The sequence below is a fragment of the Moschus berezovskii genome, chromosome 6 (assembly GCF_049115385.1).
Source record: "Moschus berezovskii isolate FMDL1 chromosome 6, NW_MosBer_1.0, whole genome shotgun sequence".
Classification (NCBI taxonomy): domain Eukaryota; kingdom Metazoa; phylum Chordata; class Mammalia; order Artiodactyla; family Moschidae; genus Moschus; species Moschus berezovskii.
In genome coordinates this window covers 33456619-33481987 of record NC_142465.1, presented here as the reverse complement: position 1 = coordinate 33481987, position 25369 = coordinate 33456619, and the positions used below count along the sequence as shown (strand labels likewise).

Here is a 25369-nt window from a genome sequence, read left to right as displayed (position 1 = left end):
ATCCATAAAAGCACTTTAACATAGAGAACACCCTGAAATATACTGTTTCTTGTCTTCTTAAAAGCAGTATATAAAAAATGAAGCCTTTTTTATTATATAGTATGACTTTGTGGATCAGGAATTTGGGCAGGACTCAGTTGGGTGATTCTTATGGGCCACATGGTGCCAACTGGAGTCACTAAATGATTTTCACCAGGTCTGAAAGATCCCAGATGGCTTCACTAGCATGGAATGCAGAGCTCAGCTGGAACTGTGGACTAAAGTTCTTATACATGGCTTCTCCAGCACTCATACCAGTTTTGAAAATCAATATGACTTTGTCATTACACATCTCAGTTCCATATAGTACTGTGATTCCCCTCAGCCTTTACTAATGAACGCTCTGCGTTCAGTCTGCTTTTTTATATTTTGGCTTCATAAGCCACTTCTTAGCTGTTGTCTGGATAGGTGACACCTTCGTAAAGTGGGCCCTTAATTTGCTGTATGTAAGGTGCCTTTCTGAGCACAGCTAAATGCTACTGAAGAAACTTAAAATACACCTCAAAATAAGAAAATTCCATCATATATGACAACATGGATGAACCTTGAGGACGTGAAGCTGAATGAATCACAGAAGGACAAATACTGTATGGTTCCACTTATACAGAGAATCAGAATAGTTAGACTCATGGAAGCAGAGAGTAGAATGGTGGTTGCCAGAGGCTGGGGAGTGGGGGAAATGGGGAATTGCTACTCAGTGGGTAAAAGTTTTAACTATACAAGATGAATAAGTTCTGAAGATGCTGTGTAACATCATACCTATAGTTTACAATACCATATTATATACTTAGTTTGTTAAAAGGGTACATCTCATGTTAAATATTCTTACTACAATTTAAAAAAATTATGACTTGCGAGCTAATACCATTTGAAAAAAAAAAGGTAGTAAAATATCAGAACAAAGTATTTTTCTTCTGCTTATTTTCCCTGCTTATTTTCTCTTCTCTGTATCCCACCTCATATTTTTTTATTTTGTATTTGGGTATAGTTGATCAACAATATTGTGGTAGTTTCAGGTGACAGCGAAGGGACTCAGCTATACATATACATGTATCCATTCTCCTCCTAACCTCCTTCCCACCCAGACTGGAAAATAACATTGAGCAGAGTTCCATGTGCTGTACAGTAGGTCCTTGTTGGTTATCCATTTTGAATGTAGCAGTGTACATGACCATCCCAAGCTCCCATCCTTTCCCCCAGTAGCCATAAGTTTGTTTTCTAAGTCTGTGAATCTGTTTTGTAAATAAGTTTATTTGTTATCATTTCTTTATTGTCTGCACTCATAAGGGATGTCATATGGTATTTCTCTTTCTCTGTCTGACTTCAGTATGACACTCTCTAGGTCCATCCATGTTGCTGCAAATGGCAATGGCATTATTTTATTCCTTTTAATGGCTGAGTAATATTCCATTGTATATATGTACTACATCTTCTTTAGCTATTCCTCTTCTGATGGACATTAGATTGCTTCCGTGTCTTGGCTATTGTAAACAGTGCTGCAGTGAACATTGGGGTGCATGTATCCTTTTGGATCATGTTTTTCTCCAGATATATGTCCAGGAATAGGATTGCAGTCTTCCCCATATTCTTGATGAGAAACTAAGTGTTGGGAGGACAGAATGTGGGGACAGGCCAGGGACTGGAAAGGGTTAAGTTCGGTGATGCCTCCAGTTGGAAGAGGGGCTAGGAAGACTTGACTTGAAGCTATGTTTGCACAGTTAAGCACTCTAGTTTTGTTTTAATGACATGTTTATTTGGAGTAACTTATGGTAGGGAGACTAACACTTCCCAAGCTATGTTTTCTGCAACTGTTCAGGATTAGAGGGTCATGTACACCCCACTGTATCCCCCATCCTCCCAGTTTGTGGAGTCTCACTTTTCACCTGCTTAATCTCCCATCACCTGTTGACAATTATGTTGTCAAAATAATGTTCTGTTTTATTTTAGTCTGGATGCTTTTTTTTTTAACGTATGTGTATTAAAGCTCTCTAACCCTTTACTGTAGATGGATAGTGTTACCTACCTCAAAGTGTTGTGGAAATGCTACTATAAAGTGCTCAGAAAATGTTAGTTATTATTGTTATCTGATAACCATCTTCCAAAATTCCTTTCTTAGAAACTGATTCATCAGTACAGAAAGAACACAGAAACCAGACACCTGCTCCATCTGCAGCTCCAACTTCTGCTCCTTCTAAGTATCATCGAAGTCGATCTGGGGGAGCCAGGGATGAACGATACCGATCAGGTGAGAGGGAACTGAAAATTACTGCTGGAACAGTTTTTACCTACTGTAGTGTGAACTGTACATCCTAAGAGCACCTCATGTGTATTTTTTTCTCTTGAAGTGCCAACAGGTCTATATTCATTCATCAGCCATTTGTTGAGTCCTTGTTACATGCCAGATGCAGTAGGTACTCTTATTTGCTAGGGTTATAGCCCCAAATAAAACATTTCTGCCCTCTAGGCCAGCAGGGGAGCCAGGCAAGTACAAAGACAGTGTGAATAAATAAATAAGAAAGCAGAGGGCTGGGGTCTCATGAGATGGTACTAGAAAAGCAAAGTAGACTCTCTTGGAAGAGGCAGGTCTTTCTGTGTTTTTCAGGGCTGTTGATTAGTTTCTTGACTCATGGAGCTGGAACAGAAACTTAACAGAGAAATTTCAGATTGGTAAACCCATAAAAAAGCAAAGAGGAACTGATGAGCCCCTTGATGAAAGTGAAAGCAAGTGAAAAAGCTGACTTAAAGCTCAACACTCAAAAAACGAAGATCACGGTAACCGGTCCCATCACTTCATGGCAAATAGATGGGGATACAGTGAGAGACTTTATTTTTTGGAGCTCCAAAATCACTGCAGATGGTGACTGCAGCCATGAAATTAAAAGATTCTTGCTCCTTGGGAGAAAAGCTATGACAAACCTAGACAGCATATTAAAAAGCAGAGACATTACTTTGCTGACAAAGGTCTGTCTAGTCAAAGCTATGATTTTCCAGTAGTCATGTATGGATGTGAGAGTTGGACTATAAAGAAGGCTGAGTGCCAAAGAAGTGATGGTTTTGAACTGTGGTGTTGGAGAAGATTCTTGAGAGTCCCTTGGACTGCACAGAAACCAAACCAGTCAGTCCTAAAAGAAATCAGTCCTGAATATTCTTTGGAAGGACTGATGCTGAAGCTAAAGCTCCAATACTTTGGCCATCTGATGCAAAGAACTGACTCCTTAGAAAAGAACCTGATGCTGGGAAAGATTGAAGGCGGGAGAAGAAGGGGTCTACAGGGAATGAGGTGGTTGGATGGCATCACCGACTTGATGGACATGAGTTTGAGCAAGCTCCGAGAATTGGTGATGGACAGGGAAGCCTGGTGTGCGGCAGTCCATGGGGTCGCAAAGAGTTGGACACAACTGAGTGACTGAACTGAACTGAAACCCATAAACTTTATTTCTTCTCACTCAGAAAATACCCATGGTAAAAGAAAAGGGCTTCCCTGCTGGCTCAGAGGTTAAAGCGTCTGCCTCCAATGCGGGAGACCTGGGTTCGATCCCTGGGTTGGGAAGATCCCCTGGAGAAGGAAACAGTAACCCACTCCGGTATTCTTTCCTGGAGAATCCCTTGGATGGAGAAGCCTGGTAGGCTACAGTCCACGGGGTCGCAAAGAGTTGGACACAACTGAGCGACGGAACGGAACGGGAACGGAACAGAAAAGAAAAGGCGATGTGCTGTGGGGGCATGCTCCAGCTATACCACGTCCAGCACTGACAAGCAGAAATGGATCATAGACGTCAGCACATGTGGCATAGTAAGCCCGTCCCATATCTATCCACTGTCCTCTGCACTGGGATAGTCTCTGTAGCACATTTACTGTTTTAAGAATAAGCAGAATTAAGCCAGAAGACTAACTGGAATGTTATTTTACTTTTTCCAGATTTTTTTTTTCCCCTGTTAGCAACCAAGGATACCCTATCCTTTTCTTGAATTGAAAAACAGGGTGTGTATCACACCCTCATGAAAACGGCTTTAGAGGAAACCAGGAAAAGGACACAGTTATTTTATGAGCTGATATTATTAGATATGTATTTTCACACACTGGAAGAAAGGAAGGAGTGAAAAGTGTTCAGTCAGAAAAATAAAAATCCACACAATTTTCCTTTGTACCTAACCTGGGGCTGATTGATAAGAAGAGGCTTTCTCTGAGACTAAGACATCTGAACCATGTCATGGCAGGCAAAGTTAGGGAAATAACGTCAGATAGCAAACTTGAAAATAGTTCATTATGGCTGAAACTTAGAAAGCAAGGACCCAGAAAGAGGTGAGAGATGAGGCTGGAAAGATAATCAGTGGGCAAATCTTGAGGAATCTTGAATACCATTGAAGAATTTTTAGCAGAGCAGGATCACAGGTTTGTAATTTGTTCTAGTAGCTTGGACCAGCTGCACAGGGCCTAACACATGTAAGAGTTAAAATACATGTTTTGGAGAAAGGAAGGTATAAAAGTAGTATTAGTTAGGGCATGGATCAGAGGGAGGTGAGGCTGGATTTGGAACAGCTGATCAGGAGCTCCTGTTGGTCACTGCACCCCCCGCTGGGTTCCCAGCACCTGGTGTTGCCTTTAGAGGCTGGGCTCAGGTCTGGCAATAGCGGGTTGTCACCAGCCTGGAAGGGCTTTAGCCGCTGCAGCACTCACCCCAGGCCTGCTGGGAAGTTTTTTGTTTGTTCTTACAGCATTTAACAAAAAAGTTAGTAAGGAACCCCAAAGAGGATTCTCTTTACTCTGTGTCCAAGCTGATTACACGGAGAAAAAATGTCTTTAGTGAGCTCATTCCTTAGTGTACATTTCTGATGTTCACCTTTGTTGTTTAGTCACTAAGTCACGTGCAACTCTTTTGAGACCCCTGGCCTATGCCTGCCAGGCTTCTGTCCAGGGGATTTCTCAGGCAAGAATACTGGAGTGGGTTGCCATTTCTTTCTGCTGGGGATCTCCCGACCCAGAGATCAAACCTGTGTCTCCTGCACTGCAGGCGGATTCTTTACCACTGAGCCACTAAAACCCAACTATCTTTTACATCAGTTCTTTCAAACCTACCCCCAGTATCAGAAAGTGTAGTCTGAATCATACACCGGTTAGCAGACTGTGGAGACTCTTGGTTAGGTGCAGGGGTATTGAGGAGAGTTCAGTAGTTGGGTTTTGGATATTTGTGTCACCGGGAATTTAGCCAGGGGGAGTAGTACTGAGGCGGCCAGAGAGGAGGTAAAGTGGGGAACAAAGGTGATTTGAAAACCCTGAAGATAATGAACGTTCTGCAATACTGTTATGAGGAGGAACATGAAAGAGGAGGCCTGCAAGCGTGACTTTTGGCTGGAAATGACATTTTTTAAAGTAGAAGGAAATGCCTAACTAAATAGTGTAAGGTCGAAACAGCCCAATGCTGTTAAATAAAGGAACCCAGACGCCAGATAGATAATGTAGCAGGCTTTAATGGCAGGCGCCCCCGGGCAGAACCCCAAGACCTAACAGAGCGAGGTCGAGAAGTCCGCGCCAAACAAACGCAGAGAGCGACTTATATAGCCTCTCAGTAAGGAGCCGGCAAACTCTTTCCAAAAAAGGCGAGGTCTGGAGTGGTGGTCTCTCATAGGTCAGCTAGTCGAGGTGGCTTGACCGGGTTGGTCGCTCTGGAGGTCAGGAGGGAGGGTTGATTTTGGTCGAGAGCTGTTGAGTCAGTGACTCTTTAGCGGTTTGGCGGGACTTTTTCCCGCCGGCGGGAAATGAAGTGGAGAAGCAGCAGCAGCCAAGATGGCCGCCGGGGAGGGGAAGCCAAGATGGCCACCGAGGTGCGACCCTACGGATAGCAGAGAAAATCTCAGCACACGCTGCAAATTCTGGTTTCCATGAGTAAGAAGATGAACTGAACTGAACAGCAGCCGCAGAAATAGAGCAAAGAAGTTGTAGAAGTTTATCAGAGTTGAACTTCACCTCTTTGCTACTTCATTCATAGGAAGGCTTATATTTACATGTCACATGCAAAATTAACTTAAGAATGGAGGGTATGTTTAGGAAAAATTATAAGCATTCAGATTAAAGTACACAGAAAGCGCTTGACATTGATTTCAGTGAGTGTAACTTGAAAATCCTCTCTTATTTGGTAGAACCTTATTAACACCTACAACATTTCAACCAGTCATAATCGAACTTAGTATTTCATGTTTCAGACATGGTGTAAAGAGCTTACGTTTATTCAGAGTTTAGATTTTCTGACCTGATTGTATTCTTTGTGCTTAGGCAAAAGGGTCTGACATTTCAAATACACTTACTTAGTACCTCCTTTTCCTGCCCATCAAAGCAGGATGCAATTTTCTACACACACGTTTTGTGGTCCCAAGTGTAGAAAATACCAATTAATCTCCGAGATGGAAAGTGGGTGGTAAGTCATTGTGACAATTTCTTCAATGTTAATCTTTTGAGCAGTTAGCCACCTCAAACAAAACAGCAAAAACAAACAAAAAAAAGGACTTTTAAAGAGTAGCTGTATCAACTTATTGAGCTCAAACATTAGTGCTGGAAAATGAAATCCAACTTTCCCATGCTCCTGGCAGAGATGTCCAAAGTCAGCCGCGTCTGGGGACTGAACTTTGGAAGTGATTTCTCTATCAGATGATCAAGATGAATTGTATGTTGGCCGAAGGAGTCAAATCCAGTTATAAGAGCTGCCCGTTCTTATCGATAAGAGACTTTGCTAACACAGTAACTGAACATCTCCTTTTTGATGCAAATGTAGGGGCCAGGGCCTATCATGTTAGAAAATAAATGAGTGGTTTGATTTGTTCTGTGTTCTGATGCTGCAGATCCTTATGGCAGAGAACATGCTCTGTATTTATTAATTACCCAAACTTCATGGGCCTTCTAAAGCTTGACTAATGTGAATAAGTCCCTAGTATTCGTAGTTTGCTCTTGCATGTTTTATGTCTCATGCAGCAATACTTTTGGAAGTGTAGTATTTTTAATTAATAAGTGTGAGCATTTGATGTGCTGTTGTTCTGTTGAGAAAGTGCTTTTTCTCAATATGCGCATTTTCCAAGACAGCTAAGAACCATGGTTTCATCTAATACAAGAAGGGCACTTTTCACATTTTAGCATATCTGAAATCAGAATATCATTTTTTTTTAATCCTGGAGAATATCTTTTCTATAAGATAGCATCGTAGATTCAGTAAAATATGTCTATCTTGATTCAACTAAATAAGTAAACCTTAAAGACACTAAAATAATATAAAAACATAAATTGTGGTATAACCGACATATAACATGACATTAGTTTTAGGTATACAGCATAATGATTTGATATTTGTACCTGTTGTGATGATCCTAGTAGGTCTCATGAACATCTGTCACCTTGCAAAGTTAAAAAAATTGTTTTTTCTTGTTATAAGAGGACTTTTTAAAACATTTATTTTTAATTGGAGGATAATTGCTTTACAATATTGCATTGGTTTCTGCCATATAACAATGTGAATCAGCCGTGAGTATACATGTTTTCTCCCTCTTGAGCCTCCCTCTCACCCTGAGAGGAGTTTTAAAATCTACTCTCTCAACACCTTTCAGATGTGCAATGCAATATTTTTAATTATAGTCATCATGCTATACATTCCATCCCATGGCTTATTTATTTTATAACTGGAAGTTTGTAAAAGATAGGGTCTTTTTGATTTTTGTTTTTGTTTTTTGAGAAATTCAGGCAAGTCTTTGTTTATTGGGACTTCTGCTGCAGCTTGCGGGAGCAAAAACAATGTAAAAGATAGTTTTTAAAGTGATATCCATGGGTAAAATATTTAAAGCCTTACATCCATTGTTCTTCATGATTTTTGCTCTAAGTGTGGATTCTTTTGACTTAATGCTGGGAGCTAAATTCATCAATAACTACCTCTGTCAACTTAATTGAGAACTAACTTTCTCTGTCTACATATATTCTCTGATACAGTGACTTTTACCAAGGTGGCTGCCACTGGCACACTAGGACCATTTTATTTCTTTATTAATACACTTCCTCATACCAAGGAAGATAAGTTCAGTTCAGTTTAAGCAAGCATCTGTTGTAGAACTCCTGCAAGTTGAGCACAGTTTCAGTGCTAGAGAAACACAGATGAAAACACAGGAAACCTTTGTAAAGGTATAGTCAACAGAGAAGAGCGGGTGACAGAGGAAGGAGCCTGAATACCAGGCACTGTTGAGGGCAGGCTTTGTGGAGGTGGCAAAGTCTGAGCCATTTTGAAGAATGAATAGCTGTTTGTTACATAGATATTCTAAACTAAAGAAATGTAATTGGGTAAAAGCACAATTGAACTCATCTCACACGCTAGTCAAGTCATGCTCAAAATTCTCCAAGAAGGCTTCAGCAGTATGTGAACTGTTAACTCCCAGATGTTCAGGCAGGTTTTAGAAAAGGCAGAGGCACCAGAGATCAAATCGCCAACATCCGTTGGATCATGGAGAAAGCAAGAGAGTTTCAGAAAAACATCTATTTCTGCTTCATTGACTATGCCAAAGCCTTTGACTGTGTGGATCACAATAAACTGTGGAACATTCTGAAAGAGATGGGAATCCCAGACCACCTGACCTGCCTCTTGAGAAACCTGTATGCAGGTCAGGAAGCAACAGTTCGAACTGTACATGGGACAACGGACTGGTTCCAAATAGGAAACGGAGTACATCAAGGCTGTATATTGTCACTCTGCTTATTTAACTTCTATGCAGGGTACATCATGAGAAATGCTGGGCTGGAAGAAGCACAAGCTGGAATCAAGATTGCCGGGAGAAATATCAATAACCTCAGATATGCAGATGACACCACCCTTATGGCAGGAAGTGAAGAGGAACTAAAGAGCCTCTTGAGGAAAGTGAAACAGGAGAGTGAAAAAGTTGGCTTAAAGCTCAACATTCAGAAAAGTAAGGTCATGGCATCTGGTCCCATCACTTCATGGGAAATAGATGGGGAAACAGTGGAGACAGTGTCAGACTATTTTTCTGGGCTCCAAAATCACTGCAGATGCTGATTGCAGCCATGAAATTAAAAGACGCTTACTCCTCGGAAGGAAAGTTATGACCAATCTAGACAGCATATTAAAAAGCAGAGACATTACTTTGCCAACAAAAGTCCGTCTAGTCAAGGCTATGGTTTTTCCAGTGATCGTGTATGGATGTGATAGTTGGACTGTGAAGAAAGCTGAGCACCGAAGAATTGATGCTTTGAACTGTGGTGTTGGAGAAGACTCTTGAGAGCCCCTTGGACTGCAAGGAGATCCAACCAGTCCATCCTAAAGGAGATCAGTCCTGGGTGTTCATTGGAAGGACTGATGCTAAAGCTGAAACTCCAATACTTTGGCCACCTCATGCGACGAGTTGACTCATTGGAAAAGACCCTGATGCTGGGAGGGATTGGGTGCAGGAGGAGACAGAGGATGAGATGGCTGGATGGCATCACCGACTCGATGGACATGAATTTGAGTATACGCCGGGAGTTGGTGATGGACAGGGAGGCCTGGCGTGCTGTGTTTCATGGGGTTGCAAAGAGTTGGACACGACTGAGCGACTGAATTCTGCATTCAGATGCTTATATCTTTCCTTTTCTCCTTTGCTTTTCGCTTCTCTTCTTTTCACAGCTATTTGTAAGGCCTCCTCAGACAGCCATTTTGCTTTTTTGCATTTCTTTTCCATGGGGATGGTCTTGGTCCCTGTCTCCTGTACAATGTCACGAACCTCTGTCCAGAGTTCATCAGGCACTCTCTCTATCACATCTAGACCCTTAAATCTATTTCTTACTTCCACTGTATAATCATAAGGGATTTGATTTAGGTCATATCTAAATGGTCTAGTGGTTTTCCCTACTTTCTTCAATTTAAGTCTGAATTTGGCAATAAGGAGTTCATGATCTGAGCCACAGTCAGCTCCTGGTCTTGTTTTTGCTAACTGTATAGAGCTTCTCCATCTTTGACTGCAAAGAATATAATCAATCTGATTTCGGTGTTGACCATCTGGTGATGTCCATGTGTAGAGTCTTCTCTTGTGTTGTTGGAAGAGGGTGTTTGCTATGACCAGTGCGTTCTCTTGGCACAACTCTATTAGCCTTTTCCCTGCTTCATTCCGTGCTCCAAGGCCAAATTTGCCTGTTACTCCAGGTGTTTCTTGACTTCCTACTTTTGCATTCCAGTCCCCTATAATGAAAAGGACATCTTTTTTGGGTGTTAGTTCTAAAAGGTCTTGTAGGTCTTCATAGAACCGTTCAACTTCGGCTTCTTCAGCATTACTGGTTGGGGCATAGATGTGAATTACTGTAATATTGAATGGTTTGCCTTGGAAATGAACAGAAATCATTCTGTCGTTTTTAAGATTGCATCCAAGTACTGTATTTCGGACTCTTTTGTTGACCATGATGGCTACTCCATTTCTTCTAAGGGATTCCTACCCACAGTAGTAGATACAATGGTCATCTGAGTTAAATTCACCCATTCCAGTCCATTTTAATTCACTGATTCCTAGAATGTCGACGTTCACTCTTGCCATCTCCTGTTTGACCACTTCCAATTTGCCTTGATTCATGGACCTAACATTCCAGGTTCCTATGCAATATCGCTCTTTACAGCATCGGACTTTGCTTCTATCACCAGTCACATCCACAACTGGGTAGTTGTTTAGCTTTGGCTCCATCCCTTCATTCTTTCTGGAGTTATTTCTTCACTGATCTCCAGTAGCATACTGGGCACCTACCGACCTGGGGAATTCCTCATTCAGTATCCTATCATTTTGCCTTTTGATACTGTTCATGGGGTTCTCAAGGCAAGTATACTGAAGTGGTTTGCCATTCCCTTCTCCAGTGGACCACATTCTGTCAGACCTCTCCACCATGACCCCGTCCGTCTTGGGTGGCCCCACACGGCATGGCTTAGTTTCATTGAGTTAGACAGGGCTGTGGTCCATATGATCAGATCAACTAGTTTTATGGGATTATGATTGCAGTGTGTCTGCCCTCAAATGCCTCAAAGAAGAGAAGCGAAAAGCAAAGGAGAAAAGGAAATATATATAAGCATCTGAATGCAGAGTTCCAAAGAATAGCAAGGAGAGATAAGAAAGTCTTCTTCAGCGATCAATGCAAAGAAATAGAGGAAAACAACAGAATAGGAAAAACAAGAGATCTGTTCAAGAAAATTAGAGAGATCAAGGGAACATTTCATGCAAAGATGGGCTCGATAAAGGACAGAAATGGTATGGACCTAACAGAAACAGAAGATATGAAGAAGAGGTGGCAAGAATACACAGAAGAACTGTACAAAAAAGATCTTCACGACAAAGATAATCACGATGGCGTGATCACTGACCTAGAGCCAGACATCTTGGAATGTGAAGTCAAGTGGGCCTTAGAGAGCATCACTACGAACAAAGCTAGTGGAGGTGATGGAATTCCAATTGAGCTATTTCAAATCCTGAAAAATGATGCTGTGAAAGTGCTGCACTCAATATGCCAGCAAATTTGGAAAACTCAGCAGTGGCCACAGGACTAGAAAAGGTCACCTTCATTCCAATCCCAAAGAAAGGCAATGCCAAAGAATGCTCAAACTAACGCATAATTGCACTCATCTCACACGCTAGTAAAGTCGTGCTCAAAATTCTCCAAGCCAGGCTTCAGCAATATTGGAACCGTGGACTTCCAGATGTTCAAGCAGGTTTTAGAAAAGGCAGAGGCACCAGAGATCAAATTGCCAACATCCGCTGGATCATGGAGAAAGCAAGAGAGTTCCAGAAAAACATCTATTTCTGCTTCATTGACTATGCCAAAGCCTTTGACTGTGTGGATCACAGTAAACTGTGGAACATTCTGAAAGAGATGGGAATACCAGACCACCTGACCCGCCTCTTGAGAAACCTGTATGCAGGTCAGGAAGCAACAGTCAGAACTGGACATGGAACAACAGACTGGCTCCAAATAGGAGAAGGAGTACGTCAAGGTTGTATATTGTCACCTTGCTTATTTAACTTATATGCAGAGTACATCATGAGGAACGCTGGGCTGGAAGAAGCACAAGCTGGAATCAAGATTGCCGGGAGAAATATCAATAACCTCAGATATGCAGATGACACCACCTTTATGGCAGAAGGTGAAGAGGAACTCAAAAGCCTCTTGATGAAAGTGAAGGAGGAGAGTGAAAAGGTTGGCTTGAAGCTCAACATTCAGAAAACAAAGATCATGGCATCTGGTCCCATCACTTCATCGGAAATAGATGGGGTAACAATGGAAACAGTGTTAGACTTTATTTTTTTGGGCTCCAAAATCACTGCAGATGCTGATTGCAGCCATGAAATTAAAAGACGCTTACTACTTGGAAGGAAAGTTATGACCAACCTAGATAGCATATTAAAAAGCAAAGGTCCTTCTAATCAAGGCTATGGTTTTTCCCGTGGTCATGTATAGGTGTGAGAGTTGGACTGTGAAGAAAGCTGATCGCCGAGGAATTGATGCTTTTGAACTGTGGTGTTGGAGAAGGCTCTTGAGAGTCCCTTGGACTGCAAGGAGATCCAACCAGTCCATTCTAAAGGAGATCAATCCTGGGTGTTCATTGGAAGGACTGATGCTGAAGCTGAAACTCCAATACTTTGGCCACCTCATGCGTCGAGTTGACTCACTGGAAAAGACTCTGATGCTAGGAAGAATTGGGGGTGGGAGGAGAAGGGGACGACCGAGAATGAGATGGCTGGATGGCATCACCGACTCGATGGACATGAGTTTGAGTAAACTCTGGGAGTTAGTGATGGACAGGGAGGCCTGGCGTGCTGTGATTCATGGGGTCGCAAAGAGTCGGACACGACTGAGCAACTGAACTGAACTGAGCTGAACTGAGCGACTGAACTGAACTGAAAAGCAAGGGAATGTGAAATGCAGAATTAAAATTTCACTGCTCCTCCCCACTAGCACATACAATAGAGCCAAAATTAATGTGATATGCTAACGTTCCAGAACCTAACAGTTACTGCCTCTGCCGTAATTAAAAATGGCGAAGTGGTCAGTACCTTAGAAATTGGTAAAAATGGCATGACTACTGATTGATTTACAGATAACTCCTTGAACTGTACCTCTCTACCTAAATGACTCAGTCCGCCCACGCATGTGCCTTTCAGTCTGTTCGTGTCTGTGTGTCCGTCTGCCTATCTGTAGTGCTGTCCTCGCAGGTGAGGGCGCTTGGTTGGTTCTGCCCCTGGTCCCTAAAGCCCAGCAGCGCCACCTTTGTACCATGTCGTAACTACTTCATAACAACAAGCCAAGAATAGGAGCAACTACTTAAAATATGTAAAGTAACATTTTCCACTTATCTTTTTGGGAAACATGAAAAAACATGGCCCAGTATTATCCATAGATGTGGGGAAATGGACATTGTTCCATCTTGTTGGTAGAAATGTTATTTTTTTTATTACTAATGAGATTGGACCTTTAGGAATATGCTTATTTTCCATTTGTGGCTTCTTCTGTATACCACCTTTCCATTGCCTAAACCTGCTTTTTCTAAATGGAGTTATTTTTTTTTCTTATTTTTTTGTATGTGTTTTACTAACATTTAAATTTACTAGAAGAGTACCAAAAAAAAATCAATTAGAGGCATAAGAATTAGAAAAGAAGATGGAAAACTGTATTTGCAGTTGATATGATAATTCATTTAGAAAGCCCAGGAGAATTGATGGCAAAAGTAACTTAATGAAATAATTATATCATGTAGCAAGATATGAAATTAGTGCCAAAATCAGTAGCCTTCATATTTGCTAATAATAACTAGTTGATAGATGTAATGGTAGAGCAGACCTCATTTACAAAAGCAATAGAAGAAAATAAAACATATTTAGGAATAAACTTCAGGAATGTATAAAACCTTTATGATGGAAACTTTAGAACATCCTGAATGACACACAGTAGACATGATAAATGGAAAGTCATCCCTTATTCTTAGATAGGATGATTCAATATCACAAAGATGGTAGGACTCCAAAAATTATAATTTTAATCCAGGCCCTGTAAAATCACTATCAAATTTATTTATGGAGCTAGAAGAAATATTTTTGAAGTTCAATTTGAAAAGTAAACACGTAAGAATAGCTAGGAAACACTCAGAAAACCTACAAGAGTGACTAGATATGTTTTAATATCTAGCAACATACTCCAAAGACTGTAATTAAAACAGTGTGGTATGACACACAAATTGGCAGACAGACCATTGGAATAGAATAACAAGTTCAGAAATAGACCGAAGTACATCTGGGGTTTAGTGTATGATAAAGATAGCATCGCAAATCACTTGGGTGAGAAAGTACTTTTTGATAAATTATGCTACAACAACTGGGAAAAAATTAAGTAAACCTATTATCTCACACCAGATATGAGCAAAAAGTTCAAATGGATCAAAGATTTTCATGTAAAAAAGAAACCATATAAGTACCTAAAGAAAATATTAGTCAATTTTTAATAATCTAAGTTTATGAAAAGCCTATGAGAAGACTTTATCAGACTGAAAATCCAGATGTATTAGAAGACTACAGAAAAATTTTTTATTGTGGTAAAAACACATGAATTTACTCTTAGAATTTTAAAGTGTACATTGTATTGTTAACGGTATGCACTTTGTTATACAACAGCTGTTATACATCTTGCATGACTGAAACTTTATGTCCATTGATCAATAATTCTGTTTCCTCTTGCCCCAGTCTTTGCCAACCACTATTTTGCTCCCTATATCTATGAATTTAAGTACTTTAGATACCTCTTAAAAGTGGTATATATTAGGGGGTTGTGTGTGTGTGTAACTGGCTTATTTCACTTAGTATGTCAGTGTTGTAGCATATGTCAAGGTTTCCTTTTTTCAAGGCTGAACGATTTTCCAGCCTTAATACATAATGTAGTCTGTATATACTATATTTCTTTTATCCATTCATCCATTCATGGACATTTAGGTTGTTTCCACATCTTGGCTATTGTGAATAATGCTGCAGTGAACACAGATGTGTAACTATCACTTCAAGACTCTGCCTTCAGTTCTTTTGGATATACACCTAAAAGTAAGATTGTTGTGGGCAGTTCTAGTGTTAATGTTTTTGTGGAACCTACATAGTGTTTCCACAGCAGCAGTAGCATTTTACAGTCCTACTAACAGTACATGCAGGTTCCACTTCCTCCACATCTCTGTCAACATTTGTGAGTTTCCTTTTTTTTTTTTTAAAGTGGCCATTTTGTCTTCTTTGGAGAAATATCAGTTCAATTCCCTTGCCCATTTAAAATTGAGTTATTTGAGATTTTATTGTGATTAAGTTGTAGAAGTTTTTTTGTATATTCTAGATATTAACTCCTTATTCAGTGGATGATTTGCAAATATGTTCTCCCATTCCATGAGTTGCCTTTTCACTCTGTCGTTTCCTTTGTTGTGCAGAAGTTTTAAAGTTTGATATAGTTCTAGTTCAGTTTTCAGCTTTTGTTACTTGTGCTATTGGTGTCACATTCAAGAAATTATAACATTCCAAGGTCGTAAAGTGTTTTCCCGTATGTTTTCTTCTAAGAATTTTAGTTTCAGGTCTTATGTCTAGATCTTTAATCCATTTTGATTAATTTTTGTGTATGGTGAAAGATAAGGATCAGCTTCATTCTTTTACATATGGATATTCCAGTTTTCCCAGCACCATTTGTTTTTATCAAGGCTGTCATTTCCCCATTGTATAGTCTTGACACCCTTGTTGAAGACTGTTTGGCCATGTACACCACAATAATTTCTGGGCTCTTTGTTCTGTTTCATTTCTCTATATGTATGTCTGGATGCCAGTGTCATAGTCTTGGTTACTATAACTTTGTAATATGTTTTGAAATCGGGAAGAGTGAAGCCTTTAGCTTTGTTCGTCTTTCTCATGATTGTTTTGGCTCTTTGGGGTCCTTTGAGATTCCATATACATTTAGGAATTTTGTTTTCTATTTCTTAAAAGTGTGTCATTGAGATTTTGACAAAAATTGCATTAAATCTATAGATTGCTTTGGGTAATATGGGCGTTTTAACAATATTAAGTCTTACAGTCCTTATTGGACTTAATCATAAAATGCCTTTCCACTGATTTGGCTTCTTTTCTTTCATCAGTGTCTTGTATTGTACAAATCTTTCACCTCCTTATTTATATTTATTCCTAAGTGTTTTGTTCTTTTTGATGCTGTTGTAAATTTTTACTTTTCTTTTCAGATGGTTCATTGTTACTGTTCAGAAACACAACTGATTTTTGTGTGTTGATTTTTCTATCTTGCAGTTGCTGAATTTATAAGTTCTGACAGTCTTTGTGTGTGAGATCTTTAGGGTTTCCTACATATAACATCATATCATCTGTAAACAGAAGCAATTTTACTTCTTCTTTTCCAACTTGGATGCCTTTTATTCTTTTTCTTGCTTAATTTCTCTGACTAGAATGTCCAGTACTGTGTTGAATAGATAGGTGAATGTGAGCATCCTTGCCTTACTCCTGATGATAATGGGAAAAGCTTTCAGTTTTTAACTGTTGAATATGATGTTGACTGTGGGCTTTTCATGTTTGATAATTATCTTGGAAGTACTTTCCTTCTGTTCTCATGTTCTTATGAAAGAATGTTAATTTTGTCAAATGCTTTTTCTATATCTAGTGAGATGGTCATAGGATTTTTCTCCCCTGTTATATTAGTGTATTACATTTATTTTCATATGTTGAATCAAACCTTGCAACTTGGGTGGATAGTCTTTTTAATGCCATATCGTTCTTTTAATGTGCTGTTGAACTTGGCTTGTTAGTATTTTGTTCAGGATTTTTACATTAATATTCATCTGGTCTGTAGTTGGTCTGTAGTTAGTATTGGTTAACAACATTATTTTGGCCTGTAGTTTTTTTTATAGTATCTTTGCCTGGCTTTGGTATCAGGATAGGGTAGCCTTATCGATGAGTTTTTGGGAGTGTTCCCTCTTGGTTTTTGAAAGAGTTTGAGAAGATTGATGTTAATTCTTAAAGTGCTTTATATAGAATTCTCCAGTGAAATGTGGGCTTTTCTTTTTTGGGAGGTTTTTGATTACTGATTCAATCTTCCTGTTAGTAATTGATCTGTTCTGGTTTTAATCTTGGTAGGTTATATGTTTCCTAGAGATTTTTCCTTTTCTTTTAAGTAATCCAGTTTATGGTATGTAAAGATGATGCTGTGAAAGTGCTGCACTCAATATGCCAGCAAATTTGGAAAACTCAGCAGTGGCCACAGGACTGGAAAAGGTCAGTCTTCATTCCAAACCCAAAGAAAGGCAATGCCAAAGAATGCTCAAACTGCCGCACAATTGCACTCATCTCACACGCTAGTAAAGTCATGCTCAAAATTCTCCAAGACAGGCTTCAGCAATACGTGAACCGTGAACTCCCAGGTGTTCAAGCAGATTTTAGAAAAGGCAGAGGCACCAGAGATCAAATTGCCAACATCCGCTGGATCATGGAGAAAGCAAGAGAGTTCCAGAAAAACATCTATTTCTGCTTCATTGACTATGCCAAAGCCTTTGACTGTGTGGATCACAGTAAACTGTGGAACATTCTGAAAGAGATGGGAATACCAGACCACCTGACTTGCCTCTTGAGAAACCTGTATGCAGGTCAGGAAGCAACAGTCAGAACTATACATGGAACAACAGACTGGTTCCAAATAGGAAAAGGAGTACGTCAAGGCTGTATATTGTCACCTTGCTTATTTAACTTATATGCAGAGTACATCATGAGGAACGCTGGGCTGGAAGAAGCACAAGCTGGAATCAAGATTGCCGGGAGAAATATCAATAACCTCAGATATGCAGATGACACCACCCTTATGGCAGAAGGTGAAGAGGAACTCAAAAGCCTCTTGATGAAAGTGAAAGAGGAGAGTGAAAAGGTTGGCTTGAAGCTCAACATTCAGAAAAGTAAGGTCATGGCATCTGGTCCCATCACTTCATGGGAAATAGATGGAAAAACAGTGGAAACAGTGTCAGACTTTATTTGGGGGGGCTCCAAAATCACTGCAGATGCTGATTGCAGCCATGAAATTAAAAGACGCTTACTCCTTGGAAGGAAAGTTATGATCAACCTTGATAGTATATTAAAAAGCAGAGACATTACTTTGCCAACAAAGGTCCGTCTAGTCAAGGCTATGGTTTTTCCAGTGGTCATGTATGGATGTGAGAGTTGGACTGTGAAGAAAGCTGATCGCCAAAGAATTGATGCTTTTGAACTGTGGTGTTGGAGAAGACTCTTGAGAGTCCCTTGGACTGCAAGGAGAGCCAACCAGTCCATTCTAAAGGAGATCAATCCTGGGTGTTCATTGGAAGGACTGATGCTGAAGCTGAAACTCCAATACTTTGGCCACCTCATGCGATGAGTTAACTCACTGGAAAAGACTCTGATGCTGGGAAAGGTTGGGGGCGGGAGGAGAAGGGGACGACCGAGAATGAGATGGCTGGATGGCATCACTGACTCTGTGGACATGAGTTTGAGTGAACTCCGGGAGTTGGTGATGGACAGGGAGGCCTGGCATGCTGTGATTCATGGGGTCTCGGAGAGTCGGACACGACTGAGCAACTCAACTGAACTGAACTGGATGATTCTCTCATAATCCTTTTTATTTCTATGGCATCAGTTGAAATATTTCCTCTTTCATTTCTGATTTTAGTTATTTATATCTTCTTTCTTTTTAAATTAAAAAAATTTTTTTTAAATTAGAAAATTTTATTATTTGTTTTGGCTGCTCTGGGTCGTCATTGCTGCTAGTGAGCTTTCTTTAGTTGCACCAGGGGTTACTCCCTAGTTACGGTGTATGGGCTTCTCATTGCGGCGACTTCTCTTGTTGTGGAGCATGGACTTAGCTGCCCCAAGGTATGTGGGATTTTCCTAGACCAGGGATCGAACCAGTGTCCCCTACATTCGCAGACAGATTCTTACCCACTGGGCCACCAAGGATGTTGTCTTTTTCTTAATGTAGGTAAAGTTGTGTCAGCTTTGTTCATCTTTTCAAAAAACCAGTTCTTGTTTTTGTTGTTTTCCTTCCCCCTGTTTTATTTCTGCACTGCTGTTCATTTGCTAAGTCATGTCTGCCTCTTTGTAACACCATGGACTGCAGCACGGCAGGCTACCCTGTCCTTCACTATCTCCCAGAGTTTGCTCAAACTCGTGTCCATTGAGTCGGTGATGCCATCCAACCATCTCATCTTCTGTCACCCTCTTCTCCTACTGCCCTCAGTCTTTTTCAGCATTAGGATCTTTTGCAATGAATCAACTCTTCGCATCAGGTGGCCAAAGTATTGGAGCTTAGGCTTCAGCATCAGTCCTTCCAATGAATATTCAGAACCAGTTTCCTTTAAGATGGACTGGTTTGATCTCCTTGTTGTCCAGGGAACTTTCAAAAGTCTTCTCCAGCACCACAGTTTGAAAGCATCAGTTCTTTGGCCCTCAGCCTTCTTTATGGTCCAGCTCTCACATCCATACATGACTACTGGAAAAACCATAGCTTTGACTGTATATATATGAACCTTTGTCAGCAAAGCGATGTTTCTGCTTTTGAATATACTATCTCGGTTTGTCATAGCTTTTCTTCCAAGGAGCAAGCGTCGTTTAATTTCATGGCTGCAGTCACCATCTGCAGTGATTTCTCCTCTAATCCTTGTTATTTCCTTCTTTTACTAACTTATGTTTTATTTTGTTCTTTTTTTGAGTTCCTTCAGTTGTGCATTTAGGTTGCTGACTTGAGATTTTCCATAAAATCTTAAAAAAAAAAAAAAAAACTTTTGCATGGCAACAAACCACTGCAAACAATAGCAAAAGACAAATGACAAACTGAAATAAAGTATTTCTAACATTTCTCGGAGATAAAGGGCTAATATCTTTTATATATGAAGAATTTTTAAAAATCAAGGGAAAATAAACTAAGACTCCCAGTGGAAAAATGGTGAAGTGCTGTGAACTTTCACTTCACTTTCACACAAATATTAAGTGGCTCTAAAATCCTCTGTAAAGATGTTTAATATCAGTAATGAATTTTTTTTAAATGCAAATTTAAAGTATACTGAGGTGCCATTTCTCAGCCACTGAACTGGCAACAGGGAAAAGGTAGATAATATATTCTGAAGGCGAGTCAGTGGGAAAACAGGCTCTCTTATACATTGCTGATAGTACTATAGTATGATAAAGCTCTTTCAGATGGGAATTTGGCAAGATGTAACAAAATTTAAACTGTATTTGACTTTTCACTTAGGAGTCTCACTTGTAGGAATTTATCCTGAAGATATATTCTCATCAGCATAGAAGTGTGTTTGCACAAGGCAGTTTGTTGTATCATTATTTGTAACACGTAGGATAGCAATTGAATAAAACTGTGGTATACAATGAGGGGCTATATACGCTACTTTAAAAAAAGAATGAAGAAGATCTCTAGTAGCTGACACAAAATGAATTCTCGGATATACTGTTAAGTGAAAGAAACATAGTGCAAAAAAGTACATATTGTATGCTACCTTGTGTGTATGAAAGGCAGAGATATGGAAAAAATATGGTTATTTTTTGCACAAGGAAATACAGGCAGGATAAATCAATAAAGAGATTGGTTACCTATAGTGAGTGAGTGGATTTGATGTAGAAGTGGTTATTGTGTGGTAGGTACCTACCTAGTGTGTGGGTTTTTCACACCCATCAATTCTCCGGTTCTCTGCAGACAGCAAGTCACTGTCCTGCAATTTAATTCATTTCCGACATTAACTACCTGGAGTTAGTGGAGACCCCACAGGCTCATAAGACCGCCCCTACCTTTGGACTCTCTTGGTGGCTCAGATGGTAAAGCATCTGCCTACAATGCGGAAGACCTGAGTTCAATCCCTGGGTTGGGAAGATCCCCTGGAGAAGGAAGTGGCCAGTCACAAGTACAGACCTTCCTTGATTTACAGTGGGGTTACATCCCAATAAACCTATCATAAGCTGACAATATTGTAAGTTGAAATGCATTTAATTGGACACCTGATGCACAGAGCTGACTCATTGGAAAAGACCCTGATCCTGGGAAAGATTGAGGGCAGGAGGAGAAGGGGGTGACAGAAGATGAGATGGTTGGATGGCATCACTGACCCAATGGATATGAGTTTGAGCAAAATCTGAGAGGTGGTGAAGGACAGGGAAGCCTGGCATGCTGCAGTTCATGAGGTTGCAGAGAGTTGGGCACAACTTAGTGACTCAACATACAACAACAATCTACTGAATATCGTAGCTTAGCCTTGTCTACCTTAAATGTGCTCAGAACACTTACGTTAGCCTACAGTTGGGCAAGTGGAATGGCTGTATGTTTACAGAATGGTTTTTAAGTGTATCAACCATTTGTGATCTTGTGGCTAACTGGGAACCGTAGCTTGCTGCTACTGCCTAGCATCACAAGAGAGAATCATATCCAGGAAAAAAAAAATTGAAAATTCGAAGTACAGTTTCTATTAAATGCATATTGCTTTTATACCATTGTAAAGTAAAAAAAAAGAAATCACTAGTTGAATTTGTCATAAGTTGGAGACTATTTGTAGTGTTTCCACATTGCTTCCCTCTGGCCAGCTTGGCTTTATGGGGTTGCTTAATTCAGCAGGTGGGATCTTAGTTTCTGAACTAGGGATTGAACCTGTGTCTCCTGCATTAGGAGTGCGGAGTCTAAACCACTGGACCACCAGGGACATCCCTGTTCAACTTGGCTGTAAATCAAAATTCCCACCACCCTCTTCCTCAAGTTTGATTATTCTATATAATGGCTCACTGAACTCAGGAAAATACTTAATGTTACCAGTTTACTATGAAGGATAGAAATGATCAACCAGATGAAGAGGCTCATAGGGCAAGGTGCAGAAGAGTCCCAAACCCAAGAGCTCCTGTCCCTGTGAAGTTTAGGGTACATTACCCTGCTGGCCCAAAGATGTGTTCACCAACTCAGAAAGCTCTCCAAATCCCTTACTTTAGAGGGTTTTTTTTTTTTTTTAATGTAGACTCCATTACCTAGGCATGCTTAATTAAGTAATTGGTCTTTGGTGATTAGTGCAATCCCCAGTCCCTTTCCTCTCTCTAGAGGATGGAGGGTAGGGCTGAAAGTTCTAAGCTTCTAATCATGACTTAGTCTGTTCTAGGGTACTGCTGTTCATGTGACTCCACTTTAGGAGCTGCAGCTTCTTGATTCAGTTTAAACTTACACACACACACACACACACAACCCGCCCCCACCCCCCCACCCCCGCCCCCTGCCTCCCCCTGCAAATGACCTGATTAGCCTAGCTCTTACAAGGGACAGGCTTTCAAGGATCATTTGCATATGTAGATTGGGCCAATTCCTTGAGAGGAAGTTTCTCTGAACCTGGAAGCCGCCTCAGATCTTACCTGCCTCAGAAGGATTTGCTAAGAGTTTTTTTTTTTTTTAAATCAAAGCACAGGGATTTCCCCGGTGGTCCAGTGGCTAAGACTTCAAACTCCCTATGCAGGGGGTGGGGCTCGATCCCTGGTCAGGGAACTAGATTCCACATGCCACAACTAAGAGTTAACATGCCACAAGATCCCACATGCCTCAGCTGAGACCTGGTGCAGCCAAATAAATAAAAATATATTTTTTTAAAAAATCAAAGCACAGTCCAAAATACTGTATGTTATATGATCCTATTTTGTAGCAGTATAGATTGAGTTTTGGTATAGGAGTGGAGAATGAAGAGTTTTCTCTGGATATGTTAATTTTGTGATCGCTATTAGATATTCAAGTGAATAGCTATGTTCTTTTGTGGGCAGAGTGGCAAACAAGTACCGCTGGCTGTTGTATTTTCTAGATCAGAGTCAGCCCATCTCTCCTGTGGTATAGAACTGAAGTGTCAGCTCCTTTCAGACAGTTAAGCAAATCCTGAGCTTGAACAGAGAGTGTCCTTTGGGTACCTGCATCACATGCATTCCGTTCAGAGGTGGGGTTCCCACCTGGCCCTGATGCATGTTAGATTCTTCCTCTCGCTACACACCCAGCTCCATCTCCATCAGCTTCTTGTCTGCTGTGTTAAACGATCTTCTCATCGTTCTGGGCTTCATTTTTCTCTCATGTAAATTTTCCTTGACTACTTCTTTGGTCTGTTTTTCCTTTTTGCTGTAACACAAATGATAGACAAAAGTCACCTAAATATCCCCTTTTAACAGCTGAGGCAGTGACAGTTCAGCTCAAAGAAATAAACAGTTTGAGAGCCAGGAGCTAATAAATGCGAATATTTAATCTTTCAGATATCCACACAGAAGCAGTTCAAGCTGCACTGGCAAAGCATAAAGAACAGAAAATGGCTTTGCCCATGCCAACCAAAAGGCGGTCCACATTCGTCCAGTCTCCTGCGGATGCCTGCACACCACCTGGTAGGTTTATCAGCAGCTTTCTCTCTGACAGTTACTACTTTGATGTTTCTTGAGTTCTGCTTTTTCTTTTTTGAGGTAGGAGCTAGAACTCTGTCCTCGTCATCAGAAATGTATGAGTGCACACTGAAAGTGACAGGTTTTGATTATTGCATTGTAAACAACACATAAAAAAGGCCTTAAGAGTAAAGCTTTTTTTTTTTTTTTTTTTTAATTTTCTTCTGAAATTCCAGAATTTCCTTGCTCTAACCTCCAAACTCATGTAGTCATAAATAAAGCCAAAGCTTAGGGTCTAAAAAATACCCTTCTCTGACTAAATAGCTATTCTTTATTGACATCCAGAATATGACCCAGAGTCATATATGTATGTCTTTAACAAATTTATATACCTAAATCAGATCCTTTGTTTCTGCAGCAGTCACAGGAGTATGTGATCTCGGGACAAAATGTTTTTGTGTTATGAAGGAGAGCAGTCATGTAAAGTTACAATAAATCTAGAAAACATATATAAGTGTTTATGTGTGTGTTAATATATTTTGTATATGTTTATATTTCTTTGAGAATCCACTTTCTATAATTGGATCAGGAGATAAGCCAAGAACTAAGAGGCCCATCGCCACTCTCCAGACTTGGAAGACTTGCCACCCCCACCCCTAACAAATTCATATTTGAAGAGCAACTGGAACACCTTTAAGTTGCCTTTTCCATTTAGAAAGTTTTTAAAAATTTAGATGAAATCTCAGAATCTCGATGTGTAGGCCTCTGAGATTAAACAGTCCATCTGTTTCAGAGCCTCAGTATAATGTCTGTTTCTCCACTGTCATGTTCTTGGTAATAAAATCTTTGGGGAGAAACATTTCCTGAATTGTTTTGGTCTCAGTGACTTACCCTGTCTTTTGGGGGAGATTTCCAGGAAGATTACATTTGTCGTGGTTGACTCTGATTCACAGCTGTCAGGTTGAGCTGTTCACACTGATCCTAGCCTCTGGCCTAGGTTTATATTAATAGTCTCTTCCTAGGTTCTGGCTAACTTCTCAGAGCATCCGGATGTGCTGTGGGCTCATTAACTGTGTGTGCTTTTTTTCTTTACATCTGTGGTGTCAATATGTTCCAAAGAGAAATAGCTCTGTGGCTTCAAGTGATCCTCAAAATGTAACGCAGGATACCTCTAGCAGACTGTCACAATGAGACGTTTTGTGTCTGTAGTGGTGCATACTTCCAGCCCACTCGTTCAGAATCTTGGATGGCTTCCCTGTCGCATTAGTACAGCGCTAGCCGGGTCCTCGTGGACAAAGAGGGCTCTCAGTCTCACAGCTATTCCTTGCTGGCAGATTCTGGCGCAGTATGGCTGAGGGTTCAGTTGTAGTAAATGGCAAAGGGTAGGGAGCAGCGCAGACTCCCAAGTCCTTCAAACCAGTCCTCCCCAGAACTGTGCTAAAGAAATGCAGCTGTGAGGTAGTCTGCTCCCATGGCCGCGGGTGAAATGGGAGAGCGCAGCAAAGGATTTTGAGAATGCGCAGACGGAATGGAAACCTCTTCTGTCCCCTTCCAAAGTCACTGCCTGAGGGGAATTTACCAGCTCTAAATCTAGGCTGTTCATTGCTGAACAAGACCATAGTCCTGTGGAATTCACTACAGGCTTCTGTATTTGTAAACATGATGTTGTACTCTGTCTGCAGCCTTGAAGAAGTGGCATTGTTTTCTTGATTACCTGGTAGTTTTAATAATTTCATGATTGTAAAGATTCAATCCTCTCTCTTAAGACCTTTATTCAGTAGAGTAATAAGAAGGTTTCCTGTCTATTTATGTCCTGTTTTGGGAACTCTGAATGGTATGTGAGAGATGTTGATACGCTCTTAGAGACGTCAGTGTTGTCGAATAGAAGAGGGATCCTCTCCCACCTCTAGCACTGAGAGCACCC

At 40.5% G+C, this 25369-nt stretch overlaps 1 protein-coding gene across 3 annotated transcripts in view; it reads left to right on the top strand.

Moving 5' to 3' along the window:
- The window catches only part of DIP2B (DIP2 acetate--CoA ligase B (putative)), a 228858-nt gene that overhangs the window by 128152 nt on the left and 75337 nt on the right, over positions 1-25369 (top strand). For all 3 annotated transcript variants that reach the window (XM_055395797.2, XM_055395794.2, XM_055395796.2), the window contains exons 3-4: positions 2156-2284; positions 23326-23451. In XM_055395797.2, the coding sequence (XP_055251772.1) occupies positions 2156-2284; positions 23326-23451 (255 nt within the window). The remainder of the gene's footprint in view (positions 1-2155; positions 2285-23325; positions 23452-25369) is intronic.